Source organism: Heterodontus francisci, chromosome 22 (genome assembly GCF_036365525.1).
Source record: "Heterodontus francisci isolate sHetFra1 chromosome 22, sHetFra1.hap1, whole genome shotgun sequence".
Taxonomy (NCBI): domain Eukaryota; kingdom Metazoa; phylum Chordata; class Chondrichthyes; order Heterodontiformes; family Heterodontidae; genus Heterodontus; species Heterodontus francisci.
This window is the reverse complement of record NC_090392.1, coordinates 77,110,962-77,138,605: the sequence shown is the minus strand read 5'-3', so window position 1 is coordinate 77,138,605 and position 27,644 is coordinate 77,110,962. Positions and strand designations below refer to the sequence as shown.

The 27,644-nt window shown below is 44.1% G+C and overlaps 1 protein-coding gene across 2 annotated transcripts; it reads left to right on the top strand.

Moving 5' to 3' along the window:
• Positions 1-1,070: 1,070 nt before the first annotated feature.
• LOC137381470 (Na(+)/H(+) exchange regulatory cofactor NHE-RF3-like) lies at positions 1,071-26,881 on the top strand. Of its 2 annotated transcripts, XM_068054108.1 has the most exons (6): positions 1,072-1,838; positions 10,282-10,309; positions 15,098-15,162; positions 20,002-20,213; positions 24,725-24,926; positions 26,797-26,881. In XM_068054108.1, the coding sequence occupies exons 1-6, from the start codon at positions 1,823-1,825 to the stop codon at positions 26,802-26,804; spliced, it is 531 nt and encodes a 176-aa protein (XP_067910209.1). In that variant the 5' UTR covers positions 1,072-1,822; the 3' UTR covers positions 26,805-26,881. The 2 variants fall into 2 exon arrangements, with proteins under 2 accessions (XP_067910208.1, XP_067910209.1); XM_068054107.1 differs by lacking the exon at positions 26,797-26,881 and having other exon boundaries at positions 1,071-1,838; positions 24,725-26,775.
• Positions 26,882-27,644: the final 763 nt, after the last annotated feature.

Sequence of the window (27,644 nt, the reverse complement as noted above, 5' to 3'; positions counted from 1 at the left end):
CAACCTTCCACCTCCAACTGCCCCGCCCCTGCACTCCCACCATTGGTAGCCTGCCTGCCTGATGGCATTGATGCCAGGTTCAGGTGGGATGTCGTGGCCGATCTAGTTAAATGAGACCCAAGAGATAAAATGCCCCAGGCTTCACTTGGTGAACTGGGGTGAGCCTGACACTTGTCTCTCAACCCTCACCCCTTGCCTTCACTCTCGACAAGTCACCTGTCACCCCAGCCTCGCTCCTCATCCTCAGCACTATAATATATAACATCATCCATAAATGTATGTTATTCATTAATAAATCCTATAAGAATTCAGGAGAAACTTCTTTATCCAGAGAGTTGTGAGAATGTGGAACTTGCTACCACAAGGAGTAGTTGAGGCAAACAGCATAGATACACTTAAGGGAAAGCGAGAGGAGTAAATAAGGAAGAAAGGAATAGAAGGTTATGTTGATAAGGTGAGATGAAGAGGGGTGGGAAGAGGCACATGTGGAGCATAAACACCAGCATGGATCATTTGGGCCAAATGGCCTGTTTCTATGTTGTAAATACATTGTAATACTGTATTTTTCAGGTTGACGTTATTGGGCAGGATTGGGTTAAAGAGTGATCAAAGGTGACCTGGAATCCAATCCAGGAGTGTTCTTCCCTGCAGCCTCCCAATCACATCAGGTCATTCTGAAATGGGTCTTTTTAAATTTGCTGTATTGACCAAGGAACTCTCCAAGGTTTTTGTATGAGCCCAACCAGCTTGTGATTAATTTTTCCATTTGTTTCAAAATTTTTTGCTTCATCAGTTTCACCTTTATTGATCTATTACCTTAACATAAATTACAGAACAAATGATGCAGAAAGCAGATTGATAAATGTTCTATTTGATAAATGTTCTGTTGTTGAAATAGGCGATACTTGAAAAAGCGCCAACAGCCCCATAGTTTTATGCCAACAGCTGAGTAAGATTTGCATTTCTACAACGTCTTTCGTGACCTCAGGGTGTCCCAAAGCACTTTACAACTAATAGGCTACTTTTGAAGTGTAGTCACTGTCGTAATGTAGGAAGTGCAGCAAATAATTTACATACAGCAAGCTCCCACAAACAGCAATGTGATAATGGCCAGATAATCTATATTTGTGATGTTGTTTGAGAGATAGATATTGGCCTGGACAGTGGGGAGAACTCCCCTGCTCTTCTTCAAAATAGAGGCCATGGGATCTTTTACATCCACCTGAGAGGCGCATTCATCCAAAAGATGGCACCTAGGACAGTGCAGCACTCCCACAGTATGCAAGGGTCAGCCTGGATCCTCTGAAGTGGGACTTGAACCGTGGGACTCAGAGGTAAGAGTTCTACCCCCGAGCCATGGGTAACATCTGCTGATGTAACGGTTGAGACCTGTCTGATCTGGAAGTGGCTTGGACAGGGCAGGAGGCTGCAGTTGTGCAAAAGGATAAAAGCTCAGTCTGGCAAACGGGGGAGAGAGTCCCGTTCCCCTTAACAGCAGTGCTGAGCTGAACTCCTGTGTGGTGCAGTCGGGGCAAAGATTCTCTCGCTGCTCGTTAACAACCTGGAACTCGCTGCGTGAAGTGGGATGACAAGGAGGGTCAAAGACACAGTACTTTTCCAGCTCTTGGTCTAAGAAAGCCAGCAGAGGAGGTGAAGCTGTATTGTGCGAGACACAGTGTGATCTGATGGTGTTTAAACATTAAACATCCTGCATTAGGACATTAAACTTCGCTCTATTCATGTGATAAGGAGCTTACTTTATAACTAAGCTGTACCTTCACCCTTCCGGATCCTGAAACGTCTCAGAAAGAAAAAGTCCAGAATGAAGGAGCAGAGCGGTATGTAGAGAATGTTATTAGCAATACAGGCTTGTGATTGTATTTTTTTTTAACCATTTGTGTATATTTATCCTGTCGCAGTGTGTGTGTGTGCACGGGGAGCAGGACCGGGGGGAGAGAGAGAGACCCTGGAATGAGGGAGGAGGGATACAGGCTTTCTATTTTCCTCCCAGGGTCTTAGACTGCCCTGTTGTAGGATTCAGCCTGAACTATTTTGTATTAATAATTAACAAAAGCGCAATAAAAAAACACACACTTTCTAAAGACATGTTCTCTCCCCATTTGCAAACTGCTCGTACGGAACAGTCACATCACACAGTGTCATTGGATTTATTCTGCAGCAGTCGGATTGATTCCTGTAATTCATAGGGTCATCGAAAGTTTGAGGCACAGAAAGAGGCCACTTGGCCCATCGTGTCTGTGCCGGCCGAAAAACGATCCACCCATTCTAATCCCACCTTCCAGCATTTGATCCATAGCCCTGCAGATTGTGACACTTGAGGTGCTTATCCAGACTCCTTTTGAATGAGTTGAGGGTTTCTACCTCAACTACCCTTTCAGGCAGTGAGTTCCAGACCATCACCACCCTCTGGGTGAAAAAGTTTTTCCTCATCTCCCCTCTAATTTTTCTACCAATCACTTTAAATCTATGCCTCCCAGTCACTGACCTCTCTGCTAAGGTGAATAGTCCCTTCACCTCCACTCTATTCAGGCCCCTCAACATTTTGTATATTTCAATCAGATCTCCCCTCAGCCTTCTCTGTTCCAAGGAGAACAAACCCAGCCTATCCAATCTTTCCTCATAGCTGCATTTTTCCAGTCCTGGCAACATCCTCGTAAATCTCCTCTGTACCCTCTCTAGTGTAACTACATGCTTTCTGTAATGTGGTGACCAGAACTGCCCACAGTACGCAAGTTGTGGCCTAACCAATGAGTTATACAGTTCCAGCATAATCTCTCTGCTCTTGTATTCTATACCTCGGCTAATAAAGGAAAGGATTCCATATGCCTTCTTAACCACCTTATTGACTTATCCTGCTACCTTCAGAGATCTGTGGACATTCACCCCAAGGTCCCTCATTTCCTTTACACTTCTCAGTGTTTTCCCATTAATCGTGTATTCCTTTGCCTTGTTTGACCTCCCCAAATGCATCAACTCACACTTCTCCAAGTTGAATTCCATTTGCCACTTTTCTGTCCATCTGACCAGACCATCAATATCTTCCCGCAGCCTACAGCTATCCTCCTCGCTATCTACCACATGGCCAATCTTTGTGTTGTTTGCAAACTTCTTGATCATGCCCCCTATATGTCCAATTTGTTAATATATACCACAAAAAGCAGGGGACCCAGTACTGAGCCTTGCAGAATGCCACTGGAAACAGCCCTCCAGTCGCTAAAACAGCCGTCAACAATTACCCTTTATTTCCTGCCACTGTGCCAATTTTGTATCCACCTTGCTGCATTTTCCTGGATCCCATGGGATTTTATTTTTTTAACCAGTCTGCCATGTGGGACCTTGTCAAAAGTCTTGCTAAAATCCATGTAGACCACATCAACTTCACTATCCTCATCCATCTTCCTTGTTACCTCGTCAAAAAATTCAATCAAGTTGATCAAACAAATCATGCTGACTATCCTTGATTGACCTGTGCCTTTCTAAGTTTCAGTTTATCCTGTCTCTCAGAATAGATTCCAATAATTTGCCCACTACTGAGGTTAGACTGACTGGCCTGTAATTATTCGGTCTACCCTTTGCTCCCTTTTTAAACAGAGGTACAACGTTAGCAGTTCTCCAATCCTCTGGCACCACACCTGTATCCAGTGAGGACTGGAAAATGATGGTCAGACTCTCTGCTATCTACTCTTTTGCTTCTTTTAACAGCCCTGGTGATTTATCAACTTTCAAGGATGCTAATCCCATTAATACTTCCTCTCTCCCGATGTTTATCACATCCAATACTTCACACTCTTCCTCTTTAACTACAATGTCTGCATCGTCCCCCTCTTTTGTGAAGACAGATGCAAAGTATTCATTAAGAACCATATCAATATCTTCTGCCCCTACACATAGGTTACCTTTTTGGTCTTTTATGGGCCCTACTCTCTCCTTAGTTATCCCCTTACTGTTAATGTATGGATAAAACATCTTTGGGTTCACCTTAATTTTGCTTGCCAATATTCTTTCATGCCCTCTCTTTGCTTTCCTAATTTCCTTTTTGATTTCACCCCTCCACTTTCTATTCTCTCAGCTTTCTGTAGTATTGAGTTCTCAGTGTCGGACATAAGCTTTCCTTTTCTGCCTTATCTTACCCTTTAGGCTCCTTGACATCCATGGGGCTCTAGATTTGGCTGTCTCACCCTTTTTCTTTGTGGCAACATGTTTACTCTGAACCCCTTGAATCTCCCCTTTGAATACCTCCCACTGTTCTGACACTGATTTACCTTCAAGTAGCTGTTTCTGGTCCACTTTCACTAAACCACTTCTCAGTTTAGTAAAATTGGCCTTGCCCCAATTGAGAACTCTAACTCCTGTTCTATCTCTGTCCTTTTCCATAATTATGTTAAAACTGTTCTGGTATGTTAATTATCAGATCTCAGATCCAAGTATAGGCAATAGCCTGCACTTATTTTCATGTACACTCGGATATTTTCATGTACACAGGTTAGAAAACTCATGGAAGTGTTATCTTTGATCTTCAGCCACGGGTAAAGATCTGGTGTCGAGAACTTTAGACTCAAGGCTCTATTCTCAACAAGAATCAAAGTTTAACATTGAGTGAAGTAGACTCAGGGCACTGATGGGTTGAGGTTCCTTTATTGACATTTTTATAAGCTTTTAAGCCTACTAATCATGCGAGTTTTAAATTATTTTTAACACAATATAGAGCGCAACTAAGAAGTACTATCATTATACATTTAATACAGAGCCAAGTGCTGGATGAATCTGTAAAATAATGCCCAACTTAAAGCTGTTTGTGGGTAAATTTTAGTGAATTTTGGGAATAGAGGCATGTTCTAGCACCCACTGCTTTAAACATCTCCCCCGATAACACACATGCAATCAAAAACAACACATGCAAGCACAACACACACACAAACAGACAAACACATACAACCACAACATGCAGACAGATACGCACATGCATGCACACACACACGCAAACACACACACACACATACAATATACACACGCAGGCAAACACAACACACAAGTGCATGTGGATATCTGCACATGCACCTACACACAATACATAGACACACACATGCGGACACACCCAGGCACAGCCAATTTTAGCTATTTGTGTGTCTTATACATCCATTTGCTTATTTTGAAATGTATTGATTGAATGGAAATGTTTTAGGGAGGGATGCTTGAGATCAATATGAGAATCTTTATCTTCCAATTCTTAACATGAATGATAACATGAGTCACACTGCACATCTCACATCTTAAAATATTAACAGATACATTAACTGCACTGGTACAGAGATTACTGGTACAGATAGAAAGGTTAACAGTATTACTAGAGAGATTAACAACGCTGGTAGAGAGTTTAGAAACACAAGTAGAGACATTAACAGCACTGCTCACTTATTTTGAGTTGTCAGGATAAGTAATTTAGCGTCCTTAAAACAGGGTACAAATACTGAGGGGCATCCAGGATGAAATAATCAGCACAGTCTCTGGTTGCAGTGGGACTGCTGGGTTGAATGGCCCCTTTTCCCTCCACACTTTCTTATAACTATCGCATGAGATCTAAAAATTGAGGTAACTGTCACTCTGATGTCTTACACTGTTGCAAACTAAGGCAATGGTTGTCAGAAAGAGGGAATGCACTTTGCTGGGGAGATCAACGCGGCATCTTGCACCAGTTTTGTAAAAACCAATAAAATGACATGATCCAATCACTTCATCCTACTGCTGTTTCTGTTCTGACAGGTGTTGCATAGGAAAGGGGATTGACGCTTTTTAATTTAATAGGTGCATTGGCAGAGTGCATCGGGATAAACAAAATTGTCCATGCCTAACATTGGGCGCCACTCACCATTGCATTTTGAGCTCATCACACTTGCGGTTCGCCGTGTTTCCCCCAAAGTGTAGCAGATTGCAAGCAGACTTTCCCCTCCGAACTTCCCTTACTCTCAAACACTCCCATTTTTTCTGATAAAGCTGCTCAGTATTCTGAAACTAAATGATGATACTAGGTGTGTTTCAAATGCTGATTTACAACAATAACCTGCATATATATAGCAGGCTGGGGCTCTTTACTCCAGAAAAGAGAAGGCTGAGGGGTGATGTAATAGAGGAATTTAAAATAATAAAAGGTTTAAAAGGGTAGATGTAGGGAAGATGTTTCCACTTGTGAGGGAGACCAGAACCAGGGGTTATAAATACAAGATAGTCACTAATAAATCCAATAGGAAATTCAGGAGAAACTTCTTTAGCCAGAGTGTGGTGGGAATGTAGAACTTGCTACCACAATAATTGGTTGGGTCCAATAGCATAGATACATTTAAGGGGCAGCTAAATAAGCACAGGGTGAGGGAGAAAGGAATAGAAGGATATGCTGTTAGGGTGAGATGAAGTAAGATGGGAGGAGGTTCATGTGGAACATAAACATTGACATGGACCTGTTGAGCCGAATGGCCTGTTTCGATGCTGTAAATTCTATGTAATTCTATGAGGTGGTATGAATGCTGTTTTAGGAATCTAAAGGCACTAGATAGTGTAAACCACCACAAGCCATTTTATCTGGTCCAGATCAGTGGAACCAGAGCACATGGCCTGTGCTTGAAGAGGGCAAATTCAGAACTAATCTGCAGAAACAATGTTTCAGTGAATGAGTGGTCAATTTATAACACAGGCTCCTTAGGAAGACAGTGGAATCTGCTAATATTGATTCATTCAAATGCAGATTGGATAGATTTATTTCAGATAATAACATCTTGGAGATTCAGTATTTGACTGATTTGAGACATGACGTGTGGTGAGTGAAGTGAGCTCGAGAGGGACAAGTGACTTTGGACCTATGGTTCCCAAAGCTCTGCATCACTGGGGGGTTCTCCTCACTTCATGTCTGTGTTTGTTATAGACTCAGTGATAGAGATTGATCGCTATGATTAGTCAACAACTCCATTATTGTCGATCATGCAGTTCGCAGAATGTTAGAATGCTAGATGGATCTTAGTCTTTTCTGTAGCAATTCCTGTGTTCCTATGGAATTATGCCCTAGCTAACACTTGACACCTTCAGGAAAGGATGGGAGGAGAGAAACATTACAAGTCAAATGCAAACACCCTTCGCAATTTGTTCTAGCAAGTGGTGATAGTTAGTAGGCACGTTGCCGTGTTTGTCCTTGGTTTCGTTGCTATGTGTTACTCTATCTCAGTGTTTTAGGTTTGTTTATGTGCCCTTCTGTTGCAGTGTTTTGTTCTGCAAGGATGATGTTGATTAGTTGACTGTCGGCTTTCTCTTTTGTCTCTGGTTTCTTTCACCATATAGTGGTGCTGCTGATGGCTAAACAGCTTGGGCAGCACTGTTGCGAAGTACCAGACACAGCTCACTGCCATCGGAGGCTCTGTGACCTGCCTGAAAATTCTCTAATGCTCCCTTTGTTTGGCAAATATAAGGGGTGCTTCCTGAGACAGAGATACTCCTTTTCTCAGGCAGCCAGTGAAATGGGTGCTCGGTCTGCCTGTTGTGGGAGAGATGGGTGTTTAGGCACAGGGAGAGAGATAGGCAATTTTGCCTGAGTCAAGAGGTTATGGGTTTAAGTCCCACTCCAGAGACTTGAGCACAGAATCTAGGCTGACATTCCCAGTGCAGCACTAAGGGAGAGCTGCACTGTCAGATGTGCCGCCTTTCAGACGAGTTGTTAAACCAAGGCCCTGTCTGTCCTCTCAGTTGGACGTAAAAGATCTCATGGCACTATTTCAAAAAGGAGCAGAGGAGTTCTCCCTGGTGTTCATTAGTCAACCCTCAGCACTTCAGAAGTTGACCATAAAGCACTTTGGCAGGTCCTGAGCATATGAATGGCGCTATAGAAATCCAAATTCTTTCTTAAGTTTCTCAAGCCCTTCCCCATAACTAAGTTCTCTGAGGCTAGGGATCAAACCTGTGCTTTTCTTTACGCTGGTCCCAGGGCTTCAACATCTCCCTCATAACCTTGTGACTGAAACTGAATGCATGATTCAAGGAGTGGTCTGACTGAGCACTGTGTAAATCAGGCGTGACTCCTCTGAAATAAAAACAAGAAATGCTGGAATCACTCAGCAGGTCTGGCAGCATCTGTGAAAAGAGAAGCAGAGTTAACATTTCGGGTCAGTGACCCTTCTTCGGAACTGACAAATATTAGAAAAGTCACAGATTATAAGCAAGTGAGGTGGGGGTGGGGCAAGAGATAACAAAGGAGAAGGTGTAGATTGGACCAGGCCACATAGCTGACCAAAAGGTCACGGAGCAAAGGCAAACAATATGTTAATGGTGTGTTGAAAGACAAAGCATTAGTACAGATTAGGTGTAAATACACTGAATATTAAACAGCAGCAAGTGCAAACCTGAAAAAAAACAGTGGGTAAGCAAACTGAACAAACTAAGATGAAATGAAATAAATGCAAAAAAAAAGATTGTAAAAAATGTAAAAAAAGAATGTAAAAACAAGGAAGAAAAAATAACTAAAAATGAAAGTAAAATGGGGGGCTGTAAAATGACTCCTCTGACTTGCTTTAACTCCAAGGGCTAAAATAAAAGCAAAATACTGCGGATGCTGGAAATCTGAAACAAAGTTCCGAAGAAGGGTCGCTGACCCGAAACGTTAACTCTGCTTCTCTTTCCACAGATGCTGCCAGACCTGCTGAGTGATTCCAGCATTTCTTGTTTTTGTTAACTCCAAGGGCTTTTGTTTTAGTTTCCAGTCATGACGGTTGACACAACATCCACACACACACACACTCACGCCCAGCGTCCTTATTGCTGTTGGTTCAGTAAATGTAAATTTCAACAGCGCAGCATGAATATCCGGCTTGTTGTTTTATGAGTACAGAGCACCTTTTGTACCTTGTACCAGGTCAGGAGCACAATTCATTTCACACTCATTCATATTGGTGAATCTCAGCCAAGCTGTCTGTAATCAGTGAGGCGCACAGCAGAGACCGTCAAGGCCAGAGAAATATCAGAATCTTTACAAGAAAATATTATCAGGCCTAACAGACCTTTTTTGATAGATTAATTCCACACCTGCTTTCTCACCCTAAACTGCAACCACCAACCCTACCCTCTCACCTTACCCCTCCCGTGTCACGGACCATATTCGCTGGGATTTGAACTCTTCATCATATGGAATACATTGCCCTATCAGTTTTGTCAAATATTGTCTAATTTTGAAACTGCCTTGTAGTCCTCTATTTCCCTAAGTAAACAAGCTCAACCTCTTAACCTATCCTCCTACTTTGAATTCTATTAGAGAAGATTCAGGGGTATAGCAGGGAGTCCTAAGCTTTCCTTGTAGAGTCAAGAGAAGCCGGAAGATGGAGAAAGTAAAAAGTAAATGTAAAATTGTAGCTTTTTGTTCTTCTTTTGGCCCTGATCAGCTCCGAGCTGTGTTCTGTCTGACAGGAGCCTCACTACCACTTCCTGCTCAGCCTCCTAGTAAGAATTGCAGTCTGGTCCCTATCTCTGTAATCTCCTCCAGCCCTAAAACCCTCCGAGAGCTCTGCTGTCCTCCAATTGTGGACTCTTGGGCATCCTTGACTTTAATCGCTCCAACATTGGCGGCCATGCCTTCAGTTGCCGAGGCCCTAAGCTCTGGAATTCCCTCCCTGAACCTCTCCGCCTCTCTCTCTCTCCTCCTTTTGGTTACCTGTCTTAATATCTCTTTGTGACTCAGTGTCAGATTTTGTTTGATAATACTCCTGTGAAACGCCTTGGGACACTTTACCATGTCAACGCGTTATCTAAATGCTAGTTTTTGTTGGGTTTTGTTTGACATTATCAGGACCGGAATAAGTGTCTGCTTAAAAAAAACCCAGTCAACTTTAGCCTTGCTGCCTGTTCAGGTGAATATCAAATGTCTATGAGCTCCTGGCAGTTCCAGGGCGATCAGTAACTTGGGGATTTTAACTGCCAAACTATCTGGTTTCCATCAGGGGAGGAGAGTTAAAATTGCTGCCAGAGTTTCGGAATTGGGGCCATTTCTCAGAAGGGTTGGAAGTGATTAACAGTGTCTCACAGGGCAATTTTCTGCAGATCGCTTCTATTGACTATGTATATTAATGGTTTGAAGGGAACAGTTTTCACTGAGGGGGTCATAGCAATATAAGAGTAGAAGGAGACCATTCAGCCCCTGGAGGCTGTTCCATCAAACAATATGTCTCAAAGAGACAACCTTTGCAGGCAAGGTGCTGCGAAGCTTTCTTAAATTTCTTTTCTTTCTATTTGCAGGTATCGAGGACACAGCAGCATTATCCCCGTAAGTAATGATTTCTCATTGATTAGATTCCAACTCAGAGCACTGTGGCACCACTGCGCAGAGGCTTGTGGCGGTGACTTGCTCGCAGTGCGAGGTCCAAAGTTCAGCCGTCTCTCAGTGAACACGGGTGTCTACATGATCACTACATTCTCCAGAGGTTGGAAGAATGAGAGTAACCTCATTGAAACAAATAAAACTCTTCGAGGCCTTCACAGGGAAGCTGCTGAGAGGCTCTTTCCCCTGGTTGAAGAGTCAAGAACCAGAGGGCATAGCCTCAGGATAAAGGGTTGGCCATTTAGGGCAGAGATGAGGAGAAATTTCTTCACTGAGAGGTTTGTGAATCTTTGGAATTCATTCGTTGAGTATATTCAAGATTAAGATCAATACATTTTTGGATAGTAAAGGAATTAAGGGATATGGGTTAGGGTGGGAAAGAGGAATTGAGATAGAAGATCAGCCATGAGCTTGTTAACTGGTGGAGCAGGCTCGTGGGGCCAAATGGCCTCCTCCTGCAACTATTTCTTATGTTCTTGTCTGAAAATACCATTGACCTGGCTGTTTGTAAAGTTCAAAAAGTCCCACCTACACTCTGTCGTGTTATGTCCCTCGTTATGACCTCAGTGAGACCGTTAATGTTAAAATATGAGATATGAACCCCAGACCAATTTAAAGAATTACACGACAAGATTTCATGTTTTAAGACTTTTATTATAACAAATAAACTAAAAGAAATCCCCATTAACTAAACAGTACTTTGTAAGTAGCCGATACCCCAAATTACAAAGAAAGGTCTTTACTTATTAAAATACTTGAAGACTTCACACCACACTTAAATGTTACACAGCCCTTTTTGATGGCAAAATCCTTTGCAGTCAAAAATCTCAAACTCTTCCCAGTAGCAATGGGTTGGATCTCCCAGACCTTTTCAAAAATCAATGTCCTCTTCACTCACTTCTCGGAGCACTTCCAACCTGGATGTCCCTGAATAAGGTGATTCGTGGTGATCCTACTGGTCTTCTACTTCTCTGCAAACTTCAACTTTCAAAACAGGTTCAGGTCTTCACATCCTTTCTCTGTCTCAGGCTTCCGAGGGCAGGTGTGCCCCTTCTCTCTTGAGGCCACAACCGATGGTTTCTTCTCTTACAGCCTGCCTGCCTTCAGAAAATCTGATAAAAAAAATTTATCTTGCCTCAAAAGTCAGTATCTTGTTATAAAAGCAAAATACTGCAGATACTGGAAATCTGAAATAAAAACAAGAAATGCTGGAAATACTCAGCAGGTCTGGCAGCATCTGTGGAGAGAGAAGCAGAGTTAACGTTTCAGGTCAGTGACCTTTCATCAGAACTGACAAATATTAGAAATGTAACAGGTTTTAAGCAAATAAAATGGGGGTGGGGCAAGAGATAAACAAACAGAAGGTGTTGATAGGACAAGGTCACAGAGAATAACTGATCAGAAAGTCATGCAACAAAGGCAAACGGTGTGTTAATAGTGTGCAGAGAGGGTGTTAATGGACAGTAAAATGAACAGCTTGGCCCCAAAAACAAACATGAAAAAAAAAACAGTGGGTAGGCACAGTGGAAACAAACTAAACAAAATAAAATAAAATAAACAAATAAAAAAGAAAAAAATAACTAAAAATAAAAATAAAAAGTGGGGCCCATCATGCTCTGAAATTATTGAACTCAGTGTTCAGTCCGGCAGGCTGTAGCATTTCTAATCGGTAAATGAGATGTTGTTCCTCGAGCTTGCGTTGATGTTCACAATGTTGATGAAGGGTCACTGACCTGAAACGTGAACTCTACTTCTCTCTCCACAGATGCTGCCAGACCTGCTGAGTATTTCCAGCATTTCTTGTTTTTATTTCAGTATCTTATTATCCTGTTCCAATATCCAAAGTCAAGAAGTCTGGTTTCACAGAGCCACCTGGGTCTGTCATTGTTCCCAGGTGTTAACAGTAGCTCAGTACATTTGCATTGTCCAAATCACCGACTCCTTGCATTACGACCCAAAAGTCTGGGAGGGTGAAACCCATTGTTCTTCAGGTTTTACCCCTACTGTCTCTTTGTTTCAAAAAAAGTCTTTGATTTGTCTTGATCTTTAGCAGAGTGGATGTGAGGTCAACTGACCTTCCAGAGTCCATCTTAAACTTTTTTAAAAATCACAGTTTTTAAAACCATAATCATGTTACAAAGTCCAGCATTCATAACACCCTTGTGCGTGATTTTCTTTGCTGGTAATGTATCCAGCTCGCTCTTGTATTTAGAGATGTGTGTGCGCACATCGGGCAAGGATAGGATTGTGTATGGCTGTGATGGCACCTCATGATCAAATAGACTGCCAGCACTCATAGTCCAGGCTCATGTCTGTACAATGACCGGCCACAGGAGACAGCATCTTCAGGGTACAATTGTTTGAAAACTGAAGAATCACTCCTTCACTCATCAGCTGGTGAAACCCCCATCTATGCCTTTGTTACCTTCACATTCAATTATTCCAATGCTCTCCTGGCCAGCCTCCCATCTTACAGCCTCCATAAATTTGAGCTCATCCAAAACTCTGCTGCCCTAACCCGCAACAAGTCCCATTCGCCCAACACTCCCTGTGCACACTGACCTACATTGGCTTCTGGTCCAGCAACGCCTCAATTTTAAAATTTTCATCCTCCTTTTCAAATCCCTCCACCGCCCTGCTCCTCCCTATCTCTGTAACCTCCTTCAGCCCCACAACCCTCTGAGATATTTGCATTCCTCCAATTCTGGCATTTTGATAATCCCCAATTTTAATCACTGCACCATTGGCGGCTGTGCCTTCAGCTGCCTGGGCCCTAAGCTCTGGAATTCCCTCCCTAAACCTCTCCGCCATTCCACCTCTCTTTCCTCCTTTACAATGGTCCCTAAAACTTACACCTTTGACCAAGTTTTAGTCACCTGTCCTAATATTTCCTAATCTGTTGTCATAATCCTCCTGTGAAACACCTTGGGACGTTTTACTACGTTAAAGATGCTATATAAATTCAAGTAGTTGTTGGTTTACTGAACAAATGTTGTGCATGAACTCCTGTTACCGGTTGCCCTCTGGCTAGAAATGGTTTGTGTTGCTCTCTGAGCCAACACCTAGACCCTGACAGAGCTGCGATAGCAACTCCACATGGTCACTGTCGATGCAGTAACCAGTTTATCACTGTACCTCCCATCCTGACTGCGGCAACTAAATTCAAGCCGAACCTAATCTAATTGAACATCATCAGCTATTTACTCAGTTGAATGTAAATTGACCGTGTAATTACATTATCTCTCGGCCAACTGCACAGGAAAATGGAAAATCTGTAATTAAATCTGATAGTGAGGTTACCGTTGGAGATGAGACAGATGTTAAAAATTGATGGGACCAATTTTAGCTTTGGGTCCTGCGGGTCCAAGGATGAAGATCCACTTTTGGTGCTGAACTCATTCAAGTGGAACTAACAAACTGTGGAAACCACATGGGGCTCCTTGGGCAGCTCAAAAAGTCTTGTGGAGATTGGTTGAAACAGCGGAATAGATACCCTCCTTTCACATTGGGGACTAGGTGTTACACTGGGTTAGCACAGTGTACACAATGTCCATCAGTCCCCCTCTACCCTGAACCCATCAGTCTCACTTACCCAGTGCCCATCAAACTTGCTCCACCCAGATGAAAGCAAAACACTGCGGATGCCGGAAACTGAAATAAAAACAGGAAGTGCTGGAAATACTCAGCAGGTCTGGCAGCATCTGTGGAGAGAGGAATAGAGTTAAGTTTCAGGGCTGTGACCTTTCATCAGAAAAATTAGAAATTTAGTAGGTTTTGAGCAAGTGAAAAGGAAGATCTGTGATAGGATGGAGGACAGACGAAATTAAATGACAAAAGGTTTCATGCTGCACGGCCAAAGGGACTGGTAATGGGACAAGTAGAGAAACAAAAGGTTTGTCTAGAGGCGGTGTGAATGGTAGGATTCTGAATAGGTGCCATGCGAATGCAAAGTAAAGGACTTAAGAGAGATAACCAAACCAGTAAAAGAAAAATAAAACAAAATGGCGGCAGAGGTTATGATCAAAAATTATTGAACACAATGTTGAGTCCAGAAGGCTGTAAAGTGCCCAGTTCCTCCAACCAGAGTCCATCAGTACCTCCCCCCACCCGTTTCCCCCTCCGAGCCTGTGTCTGGTTACTGTCTCTCTTCCCCCCCCCCCCCCCACCTGTTGATCCTGTACAACAATAAAAGGAACATTTTTAAATGGTGTGTTTCTGCTGTGGAGCCTCACTCACTGGGAGTTTGTATCGAGGAATTGTATGTGTGCAACCCACAATGCATGTCCCTGGTATCCATTCATCTCTTACTGAGTCAAAGTGGTCAAAATTATGAGGTGTTTTAACAGAGTAATTCAGCCGAAACTGTTTCCACTGGCAGGAGGGTCAGTAACCAGAGGACACAGAGTTACAATAATTAGCAACAAAAAAAAATGAGGGAGATAAGGAGAATTAGTCGTATGCAGTGAGTTGTTGTGATCTGGGACACACTGCCCGAAAGGGCGGTGGAAGCGGATTCAATAGTTACTTTCAAAAGGGAGTTGGATAAATAATTGAAACGGAAGATTTTTCAGGACTACAGGGATGGAGCAGGGGAGCGGATAGGTTTTTTCCCCCAAAGAACTGGCAGAAGCAGGATGGGCCGAATGGCCTCATGTGCTATAAGATTGGATGATTCAATGACTGTCAAAAGAATAAAACTGATGCTTTTAAAAAATCTTCTGGTTTGTTTTTCAGAAAATTTACTTTTAATCCAAAGGAAGGAATCGATAATCCCGCCCTGGTTATATGTGACGACCTCGGTAAATTAAACTTAATGTATTTTATTGAAAACACTTTTATGAGGTGCTGTAAATGGCAGATACGGGCTAAATATTAACCTTTCCCATCGCTAAAGCTGAACGTCGCACTCAGTGACCCCCAAAGCAATGAAATGCTGTTCGGAGTGATGAGATACGTTCTGTCACTAAGGCAAAGGCCACATTACTGGATCTGAAAACAAACAAGAAAAATATAATTTCTGTTCTGAAGGATCCTAGTCAAAGTTAATGTCTCCTTGGTGACCTGGGAATCAGAGCCATGCTGTTCATTACATCAGGAATAATGGGATTCAGTGAAGAGGGGAAGGAGGAAGCTGATGTGGAGCATTGAGCACTGGCATAGACCAGTTGGGCTGAATGGCCTGTTTCTACACTGTAAACACTACTTAATACTGTGTAAATTTGTAAGGATGCCTAGAAGAAAATGTGAATATCCCAATGTAAACTCCTGGCCAGGGCACCTGGTTTAGTTTACATTGGAAATTTAGGGAATCACAGGATGTCATCCCCAAAACATCAGTAGCAATGAAATAAAAATAGGATTTGACTTATTCTGTCACCGTGAAACAGTATCCCCTCCTCGATGTCAGCCATGGCTCAGTGGGTTGTAGCACAAGACCCACTCCAGGGACGTGAACACATAGGACTGCATTTTACCAACCTCCCCGACATGGGGCGCTGTGGCGGGGGGGGGAGCCCGGAATATACCTCTGGGAGAGGCCTGCCACAGGCCTCGACGCTGGGAAGGCCCCGCCCCATATTACCGGCGGTGGCGAGGCCACATAGCGCTCCCACCCCACCACCGCTCGGTGATGGAAACTTAATTTAAATATTTAAATACATGGTAATGAATTAATAAATACTTAGCTCGTCGCGACAGCCGACCCGCTCCGATATTTCGGCCAGGAGCCGGAACTCCCACACCTTTGGATCTCCATTCGGAGATCTGAGGCAGAACACTGGTGGGGAGGGGTGAGTGAAATTTTCAAGGCAGGTTAATAAAATTAATAAATTCAGAGGGAAAAGTTTGGGATCGGAAGAAAATTTTTTTGGGGGGAGAGGGCAATTAATAAAAGTGATTAGTCATGGGGGGGGGGGTGGGAGAGGGGATTGAAACTGTGAATAGATTTTGATGTTTAATTTTCTCTCCCCTTTCACTTTAAATATTGAAATGGTGTGGAAGGGCCTGATGCCCTTTAAAAAAGGCACCAGCGCCTGCGCAGTGGCGGCGGACGCCGTTGCCGGGGACTGAGCGCCCACCCCCCCATGTCATCAGGGACAGGCGTTCTGCTCCCTCCATGTAAATGAACCGCCACGCTAAATATCGCGCATGTGCCGCGCTGTTTTTGAAGATCGCCGCGCTGGAAAAATGCAGCCCATAATCTCGGCTGACTCTCCCAGTGCAGTACTGAGGGAGTACTGCAGTGTCGGCTGTGCCATCTTTCAGATGACAACCAATGCTCCATCTTCCCCCTTGGGTAGGCATAAAAGATTCTGTAGCATTATTTTGAAGAAGAGTTCTCCCAGGTGTCCTGGTCAATATTTATCCCTCCGACAATATCAGTAAAAACACATTATCTGTTCATTTATCACATTGCTATTCGTGGGAGCATGCTGTGCACATATTGGCTGCTGCGTTTCTTACATTACAACAATGACTACACTTCCAAAATTAATTCATTGACTGTAAAGCCCTTTGGGACATCCTGAGGTCTTGAACTGCTAATCTGTTTGATACAACTGAGCGTTTTGCTTGCCCATTACAGAGTGCAATTAAGAGTCAACATTGGTGTGGGGACTGGCATCACCTATAGGCCCAGACTGGGTAAGGATGGCAGATTTCCTTTACTAAAGGACATTAGTAACCCAGATGCGACAATTCAAGATCTTCATGGTCACTTTTTTTTTAAATTTTTCTTTTTCTTTTATTGAGACCAGCTTTTTATTTCCAGATTTTTTAACTCAATTCAATAACTCTGTAAGGCACTGTAAATTCTCAAAGATGATAAGATTTTAAATCTTTTTCCCTGGTTTATTATTCCAGGCCTCTAGATTATATTCCAGTAACATAACCGCTACAATTCCATACCCTTTTCACCCGATTTGTGAATGGCTTCCAATCAAAACATTAATCCATCTCTTCTCTGTTTCGATTCCAATGCGTTTTATAAGAACTTAAGAAATAGGAGCTGGAGTAGGCTATTAGGTCCTTCGAGCCTGCTTTGCCATTCAGCAAGATCAAGGCTGATCGTCTACCTCCACTCCACCTTCCCGTACTATCTCCATACAAACAGGCTACAAAGAGATAGAGACAGGTTGAGCTGGATTTTGTTTACTCCAGGTGGCGGGGTCCATGGTGGCGGTGGGGGGGGCGGGACCTGAAGATGGGTCCGGATGAGGTCTGCCATGGACCTCGATGCCAGGAGGGCTGGGACCGATCCTCCCGGCGACGGCAAAGCTCCATAGTGGCCCCCCCCCCCCCCTCAGCCCACTGCTGGGCGACGGGACCACAATTAAAATATTCAAAGGAATAAAATGAATAAATTCACATGGACTTACCTCCAATCTTGAGGACCCACCGCCATCTTCGGCACAGCAGCTAGCGCTCCTGCACCTTCAGATCCCCGTCCGAGGAAACGTGGCACCACACCGGTGGAGAAGGGGGGGAGGAGGTAAATTTATCTGTGCGGGGGAGGGTGGGAACGGAGTCAAATACACGGAATGGGTGTAGGGGACGGTGGGAAGGGTTGAACCTTAAACGTTGTGCAGTTTGTGGGGAAGGGTCAGATGTAAAAGGTAGGTGTTTTGCGGGGGAGTGGACAAATGTTTATTATCATTGTTATTGCAGGGTGGGAAAGGGGTGTTAGAAATTTATTTATTTAATTCTGGGGGGTAGGACTTTAAAAATTTAAATTGGGCAGCAGGGCTGGCTGCCCTTTTAAAATGGCTCCCGCATCTGCGCACAGGCGGCTGACACCATTGTCGGGGACGGAAAGCCCGCCCCCTCCAAGAGATTTGGGGTGGGGGGGTGGGGGCCGTCCCGGCTATTTAAATGAGCCGCCATGCTTGAGATTGGAGCGGCTCTTTGGCATGTGTGGGTTGCCATTTTTTGAGCTCGCCACTGAGATTGGTGGCAGGCTGTTAAAGTCCAGCCTGTTAAGTGAGTGGGCATTAAGGTGGCAGATGGAATATAATGAGGGGAAGTGTAAGGTTATTCACTTTGGTAGAAAGAATAGAAAAGCAGAATATTTTTTAAAAGGCGTGAAACTTGTAAATGTTGACTTTCAGGGGGACTTGGGTGTACTTGTACAAGGAACACAGACAGTTAGCATAAAGGCAAAATACTGCAGATGCTGGAAATCTGAAATAAAAACAAAAAGTGCTGGAAATAGCCAGCAGGTTTGGCAGCATCTGTGGAGATAGAAACAGAGTTAATGTTTCAGGTCAGTGACCTTTTATCAGAACTGGCAAAGGTTAGAAAAGAATTAGGTTTTAAGCAAGTGAGTGGGGGGGAGGTGGGGGGATTGGGAAGAGAACAAAGGGGAAGGTGTTTGATGGCAGAGGGCAGGAGAGATTAAATAACAAAACTGTCCTGGGACAAAGGCAAAGTGTGCGTTAATGCTTGTAGTGAAAGACAAAGCATTAGCCCAGAGAGAGTGTTAATAGCAGAATAATGAGCAACTCTGACGACATGAAAAACAGACACATGGTTAAAAAATAAAACATATAAAAAAAGGCCAGTCATGCTCTGAGGGCACAGCAAACAATTAGGAAGGCAAATGGCATGTTGACCTTTATTGCAAGGGGATTGGAGTACAAGAATTAGGAAGTCTTGCTACAATTGTACAGGGCTTTGGTGAGACCACACCTGGAGTACTGTGGTAGTTTTGGTCTCCATACTTAAGATACTCACATTGGAGGTGGTACAGCAAAGGTTCACTAGATTGGTCCCTGGAATGAGAGGATTATCCCATGATGAGAGGCTAAGTAAATGGGGTCTATAGACTTAGACTGGATATAAAGAGAGCCTGCTGGGACACAGGGGAAGAGCAGGAGATAGAGATATGTAATGCTGTATTCTGTGAATAAACTATCAAGAATCGGATCTGTGTCTAGTTTCAGTCTTCACCGTTTGGCTTGGATCCATGTAACAGGGTAGACACTGAAAGGTTGTTTCCTCTTGCTGTGGAATCGAGAACATGAGCAGAGTCTCAGGATAAGCGGCAATCACTTAGGACTGAGATGAGGAGACATTTCTTTACTCAAACGGTTGTAAACCTTTGGAATTCTCTACCCCAGAGGTTGTGGATGCTTCATCATTGGATATATTTTAGGCTGAAATAGACAGATTTTTGGTCTCTCAGGGAATCGAGAGATATGGGGAGCGGGTGGGAAAATGGAGTTAAGGCCGAGCACCAGCCATGGTTGTATTGAATGAAGGAGGAGACTCGAGGGGCTGTATAGTCTACTCCTGCTCCTATTTCTTATGTTCTTGTGTTCTTATACCTTAATTCTCTTAGTGCCCAAAAATCTATTGACTTCTGTCTTGAGTGAAGAGATTTCTCCTCATCTCAGCTCTAAATGGCTGACATTTTATTCTGAGACTGTGACCCTTTGTTCTAGATTCCCCAGCCAGGGGAAACATTTTTTCAACATCTACCCTGTCAAGCCCCTTAAGAATTTTGTATTTCAATTAGACCAACTTCGGATTTCCAGCATCTGCAGATTATCTTTTAAAATCATCACTTACCTGAATCAATATGCTAGTCTGAAATAGGCAGGTCAATGCTGTATGTTCATACTTTTTATCTATATCTACAGAATTGCCAATCTCCCTCAAGCCCAGAGTCTGTGCCTTGACTAAGAAAGATAACAAGGTGTTTGGCTTCTACTTGCGAGCGGAGAAGGGGAAGCCAGGACATATCATCCGGCAGGTAGAACCAGGGAGCCCTGCTCAGCACGCTGGGCTTTCTGACGCTGACAGGGTGCTGGAGGTCAATGGAGAATACGTGGATGACACTGAACATTCCAAGGTAAGACCAGGTTTATCATTTTGGTCATTTTTTTTGCCCTTGCTCTGCTGAAGGTTGGAATACAAGTCCCACTACAGAGAATTGAGCACATACTCTTAGCTGGTCTATCAATAGAAGACTGAGGGAATGCTGCACTGTCGGAGGCGCCATCTTTTGGATGAGGCATTAAACCAAGGCTCCATCTGCCCTCTCAGATGGATGTAAAAGATCCACGGCACTATCTGAAGAAGAGAAGGGAGGTTTTCCCTCAGTGTCACAGGGCCAACATTTATCCCTCAACCAACTCCTTAAAACAGATGACCTGGTCATTTATTTCATTTCTGTTTATGGGAGCTGTGCACAAATTGTCTGCCACTTTTCCTACATTCCAACTGTAACTACTTCATTGGCTATAAAGCCCTTTGGGCCATCCTGAGATCACAAAAGCCGCTATGTAAATGAGAATTCTTTCTTTTGACTGCCGGCAACAATTGAGATGCACTAACTGATCAACATGGAGATGGCAAATGTCTCATTTTCCTGCAAAGGATTTCAATGATGCATTGAATCCTCCCTTCACATCCAGAACCAGTGTTCAGGTTATCAAACACTGAGCCACATAAGGAGATAGTAGAACAGGTGACTAAGTACCTGGTCTAAGATGTAGGTGTAAAGAAGCATCTTAAAGGAGGAGAAAGAGGCGGGAGTTTTAGGGAGGGAATTCCAGAGTTTAGGGCCCAGGCAGCTGAAGGCACAACCGCCAGTGGTGGAGCGATTAAAATCGGGATTGCGCAAGAGGCCAGTTGGAGGGGTACAGAGACAGCGGACGGCTGAAGGGTTAGAGGAGGTTACAGATAGGGAGCTAATGTAGGTCAGCGAGCACAAAGGGTGACTTGTGAACAGGACTTGGTGTGAGTTTGGATACAGGCAGCAGAGTTTTGGATAAGTTCAGGTTTCTGGGCAGCTGTAGTTACAAAACCTCACTGAGTAGCTGCTGGGATAGAATTGATTGAAGTGATACATGTTGGGACAGGATGGGGTTGTCTCATGTTCCTGGAAATCTGTCTTTAGCCTTTGCTGGAACTGATGTGAGAAAGTTTAACAGCATTATTTAAAGCCAATCAATGTGATTTAGGAAACTAAGAGATCATACGATCATAAGAAACAGGAGCAGGCCATTCGGCCCCTCAAGCCTGCTCCGCCATTCAATAAGATCATGGCTGATTTGATTGTGGCCTTAACTCCACTTTCCCGCCTGCCCCTAAAATCCTTGACTCCCTTGTAGATCAAAAATAAATTTAGTGGTATAATATGCTGAAGCACAAGCTGGCTAAAAACACATTCCTTGTAGATTTAGATCCAATCTGATTTTGTGTTTCTGAACATCTGATTGAAGATAATGATTGACAGGATGAGCATTATTATAATAATATTCCTCACTTCATTCATCAGTTTATTGCATTGAAACATCTCAAGGTGTTTCACTTCGGTATTTCGGGAGCGCAGTGAGTGCTGCCAGCTCAAGGTATTCCTGGGTAGGTACCTGTAATATGGGGTTGGAATGGAGGTGAGATGCTGGTATTACAGCTCTTTTTATAAAGAAAGACTTGCATTTATATAGCACCTTTCATGAGCTCAGGATGTCCCAAAGCACTTTACAGCAAATGAAGTACTTTTGAAGTGTACTGTTGTAATGCAGGAAACAGAGCAACCAATTTGTGCACAGCAAGCTCCCACAAACAGCCATGTGTTAATGACCAGATAATCTGTTTTTTCGGTCATTTTGGTTGAGGAATGAATACTAAACAGTGGGGAGAACTTTCCTACTCGTTTACATCCAACAGAGAGGGTAGACAGGGCCTCAGTTTAACGTCTGATCCAAAAGGCAGCACTGTCTTTATATTGGTTTAGCCTTGTCGTGTGGCCAACTCCTTAGACATAAGCTTCACAGGATGTGGGTTTGAACCCTTCCTACCCATGGTGTGGGTTAAGTTGGCAAGTGGGCACTATCCACAGCATTCTCAACACATTCTTGCCCACCTGCCTGACACCATTTTAATGCCTGGGTGTGTGGCAAGTCACAGTCTGTTCTAAAGAGGCCAAATTAATATTTAAATGTTGGGGTCGAGTCATGTCATTGGTAGATCATGGGCCTAGTTGTTGTGTTAATTTTTTTTTAATAGAGATCTCCTTATGGGTGATTCCCCCCTCTATCCCCTGACCACTTACTTCATTGTCAGGCACAGTTCCCTTAGACTCCCGATGGTGATCTCCTGCCATCCAAAGTCCCGCACTCACCCTCCAGCCTGCACCTCTGTCCAAATCGGGATCAGGCGGGGATCAGCGTTCCCACACTTACCTAGGGCTCCAGCCCTACAACCCTTTGAGACCTCTGCGCTCCTTCAACTCTGGCCTCTTGCTCATCCCCCACTCCTTCGGCTTCACCACAGGCGGCTGTGCCTTCAACTGCCTAGACCCCAAGTGCTGGAATTCTCTCCCTAAACCTCTCCACCTCTCTATCATTCTCTCCTCCAAGATGTCCCTTAAAAGCTATCTCTTTAACCAAGCTTTTGGTCACCTGTCCTATCACCTCCTTATGTGGTTTGGTGTCATACTTTGTTTGTTAAACACTCCCGTGAAGCAGCTCAGGACAATTTACTATGTGAAAGGTGCTATATAAATGCAAGCTGTGGCTGATTAAATGTTAGTGATTTAGGGTGGAGATCAGGGATCCCTGTGACACAGAAGGTTGCTGAGGCTTTGAAATCCAGAGTTAGTGATTGAAGCAAAACCAAGCTTTTGCTCACCTGTCCTAATATCTCCTACTGTGGTTTGGTGTCAAATCTTGTTTGATAATGCTCCTGTGAAACGCCTTGAGATGTTTTACCATGTTAAAGGCACTATATAAATGCAAATTGTTGTTGTCCGAGCCTCACAATGGCTCCATCCTGGGTACCTCCCACCCCCACATGCCACGCTCCTGTCCCAAGTTAAATTCCCGCAGCAACACCAAAATAAACTCATGAGGTTTGGCAAGGGCAGCTGCCTGGAAGATCCATCCTTAATAAAAGCAGCTTATATGGTGCACTATGCCCTCAACACTGCAACATGTTACTGCTGACTTGTTAACCAGTAGATGTGAGTTCCCCATTCGCCAGCACAGTCTCCTTTTTACCTTATCACTGTAGGGTTGCCAACCCTCCAGGACAGGCCTGGAGTCTCCAGGAATTGTGAATTAATCTCCAGGGCACTGCAGCCAGCCAAAACCGGGAGAAAGATCATTGGAGGCATCGGAAAAATATAATTGTGCTTTTTCTCATTTTCTTTGATCACGTGTTTATTAATTATTAAAATATCGGAAGCAGGGGAAAATGGTGTTTAACCTGCAATCTAACATCATCCTATCAGCTAACAAAGAGTCTGTTTACTTTTGATTGGCTGTGGGAAGGCAGGGTGCTGCATGGATGCACCTGTCTGTTAGCCAATAGTAGGAGTGTGTGGAGGGGTGGGGATTGCAGAAGGTCAAATCGTGAAACCTCGAGGAATGTGTCCAACTAGAGTTGGCAACCCTACTTATCAACATGGAAAAATCACCACCTGCCTTCTGTCTCACGATAGGCACGGTGCTCCCGATTTTGCTGTGGAGGGTGTGGGGAGCCCGATAGTGGGGGTGAAGAACCTAGCAAGGTGCGGGATGTGGAGGACTTTCCAATCTTAATGGCAGGTCCTCACTTAAATAATATTGTGCAGGCTCCTCCGCAACAGGCGGCCAGATTCAGAGCCTTGACGGGCAGTGGGAGCAGACAAGAGGACCCGTAGAAGCAGCTCCCTGCTGACAGCATGGGTGGGGAACAACGTGGGGGGTGGGGGGGGGGGGTGGCGGATGGAGAGGGTGAAGTGATGGACAGCATGAGGTGTGGACAAATGGACAGTGTGAGGACAGGGCACCGCAGGGGGACAGACAGTATGGGTAGACGGTAAGGGACAGCTTGGGGAGGTGGGGGAAATAGCATGGGGTGGGGACAGCATGGGAGGGTGGAGAGCATGGGAATGGGTCAGTGCAAGATGGGGACAGTGCGAGGGGATGAAGAGTGCAGGGTAGGGACAGTGCGAGTGGAGGACAGCACTGGAGAATAGACAGCTATAGGTCTGCCCCTTTCATGGTTTGTGGAATTCAACCGCCAAGCTGCAACACAACATCTTGGAACCACCAATGCACTTCCCCTTACCTCAATAGTTTTCCTTTTGCAGCAGTGAGTTTGAATCCATTAGATGCTCAGTCATTGAGTATATTCAAGACTGAGATTGATAGATTTTTGGATACTAAGGGAATTAGGGATATGGAGATAGGGTGGAAAAGTGGAGTTGAGGTAGCTCGGCTGTGGTCGTGTTGAATGGTGGAGCAGGCTCGAGGGTCTGAATGGCCTACTCTTGCTCTTTTGTCTTATGTGCTCAGGTTCTTTGAGCCCAGCAGAATAATTTAAAAAATAAGCATCGTGTTCATAATACATTTCTTATCCTCCCCGTGGAAGGTTGTAGAGAAAATAAAGCTGAGTGGGAGCAAGATCTCCTTTCTGGTTGTTGATGGGGCTGCCTATGAAGATGCAAAGATGAGGAATCTGAATATTGCAGAGCTTATACAGTCTGATAACCGGACTCCGTGTGGCAAACCACGACTGTGTTATCTGAAAAAAGGCACCAACAGATTTGGCTTCCAGCTGTGTTCTTCTGGAGGTAATTTTCCCCCCAATTTTTCTTTCCACCTGAACCCCTCCCCCGCTCCCCACTTGACTGTTCTATTAGGAACCATTCTGGTAATTTACCAGCTGCATTGGTTCCTTCCCTTTAGCTGAACTTGATGCCCTATTTGATCCTGAGCTGAGTTTCTACCTGTCCCATCCCCCATTTCCACTCCATCACCAAGACTGCTAATTGCCACCTCCACAACATCACCCATCTCTGCCCCTGCCTCACTCATCTGCTGCTGAAACCTTCATGCATGCCATTTTTACCTCTAGACTCATCTATTACAATGTTCTCCTGGTTGACCTCCCATCTTTCACCCTCCGTAAACGTGAGGTCACCTGAAACTCAGCTCCCCACATCCTAACTTGCACCAAGTCCCTTTCACCCTTCGCCCCTGTGCTCGCTGACCTAGATTAAAATTCTCATCCTGTTTTCAAATCCCTCTGTGGCCTCACCCCTCCCTATCTCTGTAATCCCCTCCAGCCCTACAAGCCTCCGAGATCTCTGTACTACTCAGGCCTCTTGCACAATCCTGATTTTAATCACTCCACCATTGTTGTGCATTCAGCTGCTGAGACCCTAATCTCTGCACTTCCGTCCCTAAACCTCTCCACCTCTCTACCTCTCCACCTCTCTCTCCTCCTTTTAGACACTCCTTAAAACCTAGCTCTTTAATCAAGCTTTCAATTACCTGTCAATAGCTCCTTATGTGACTCGGTGTCAAATTTTCTCTGATAATGCTCCTGTGAAACCACATTAAAGGTGCTATATAAATGCAAGTTGTTGTTTTTTTAATCTATGCTTGCCCGTACCTCCCCCAGATGCTGATTATTGCCGGGTACAGATGCCAATGACCTCTCTTCACCTTACCTGACTGTCTTTTCTTCCTGTACAATGAGCATCAATTGCTTATTTGATTACAGGATGCCAGTTGTGGTATCACAGTCAAGCCTGATTCAAAGTTCACATGTGCACACTTTTACTCGGGGGCTACCGGACTGCAATCAGGAATGGGAACTCTGGCTGACTACTTCCTTTCTCTAGCTAAGCGGTGCAGAGGCTTATTTAGCACAGCATCGGACTTGAGTTAGCAAACTCAGCATTGATCGGGGTGGGGGGGTGGTTACTCACCCAGCCATTAACAGGGTCCTCGGACACAATATTTTTCTAACTTTTCCCGTCTGGGACTCAATTAAAAATATTGGCATGATGCTGGGGGCAGAATCCTGACTTGGCGCTCTGCTAGCTGGTGTTTTAGGCGTCTCCCTACTTACTGCACAACAACAGGTAATCAACTGGCAGTGGAAGGCAAAGGGGATTATTTTAATTTAGGGTGATGGTGTAAGGTGGGCAACATGGAACTGGACATCCATCGAACATCCCACTCAAGTTTCATTCATTGACTTCAATGGAAAGAAAATTTGGAAAAATAATGATAATTTCTAGGCACATAAATAATAAAAGGATGGGAAAAGGAGGAATGGGGCTGATTAGGGACCAGAAATGGTATTTACGCAAGGAGGCAGAGGACATGAGTGACTAAATGACTACTTTGCATCTGTCTTTACCAAAGAAGAAGATGCTGCCAAAGTTGTTTTGCAAGGGGAGGTATTGCGACAAAGGATGGGCTAAAAATTGATAAAGGGGAGGTATTAGAAAGGTTGTCTATGCTTAAAGTTGATAATAGGTGGGACTAACTGAATAGCTCTTATAGAGAGCCGGCATGGTCACGATGGGCTGAATGGCCTCTTTCTATGCTGTAATCATTCTATGATTCTATGAGTGTCCAATATTGTATCATTCACATTACACCATAGCTCAATGTTAAAATAACCCCCAAAGCGTAATCTTCCCCTAGCTACTTAAAAATTGGAGGAGAAGTCAATCTGTAAAAACTATGAACTTGTATTCGCTTTTGGATGAATTGAGGTGCCAAGGCTCCGTTTACGTTGAGCGTCCAATCCAAAGGACCTGCGGAAAAGGGAGGAGTGCAGTCGGATGACAGACTCATCGAAGTTAATGGAGTCAATGTGGAGAATTGTACCTATCTACAAGTCAACAAAAAGGTAAGGAGTCTCAACAGTCTCCATCCCATTTCATATGGGTTTTCCATTTGTTTTGTTGGTCACATAATTGTCTGATGCAACTAATGTACCGCAGCCATTGTGGGAAATGGAGGAAGATCCGTCTTCTTCAAAAAAACACTATAGGATTCAAAGAAATCAATTTTCTATCCATGGGTCACTGGTAGCATTCTCACCTCTGAGTCAGAACGACATGGGCTCAAGTCCCACTTCAAAGACTTGAGCACATAATCTAAACTGACACTCCATTGCAGCACTGAGGGAGCACTGCACTGTCGGAGGTGTTGTCTTTCAAATGAGACATTAGCCCAAGGCCCCATCTGCCCCCTCAGATGGACACAGAAGATCTCACAGCCACTATTTCGAAGTAAAGCAGTGGAATTCAATGACGGCGTAAGACATTGGTTAGACCCCATCGTGAGAGCTATGATCACCTTTAGGAAAACGTTCTGCCTCTGTGCTTGTCTTGTGTCTGAGTACAAATTGGGAAATTGTAAACCCCTCACCTCCCTCCAATTCATGGCTTCCCACAGATGAAAATTAATGGTCAGTATTAATGGCTGTGGTTGTGCAATGTATTGGAAAATCTTGCCCTTATTGTTTTTGAGGCTATGGAGGCAAG

Excerpts from the sequence above, each read along its gene's own strand:
- LOC137381470 (XM_068054107.1), top strand. Across the intron at positions 10,310-15,097 it reads GACACAGCAGCATTATCCCC|AAAATTTACTTTTAATCCAA; the intron begins GTAAGTAATGAT and ends TTTGTTTTTCAG. Across the intron at positions 20,214-24,724 it reads ATGACACTGAACATTCCAAG|GTTGTAGAGAAAATAAAGCT; the intron begins GTAAGACCAGGT and ends TCCCCGTGGAAG.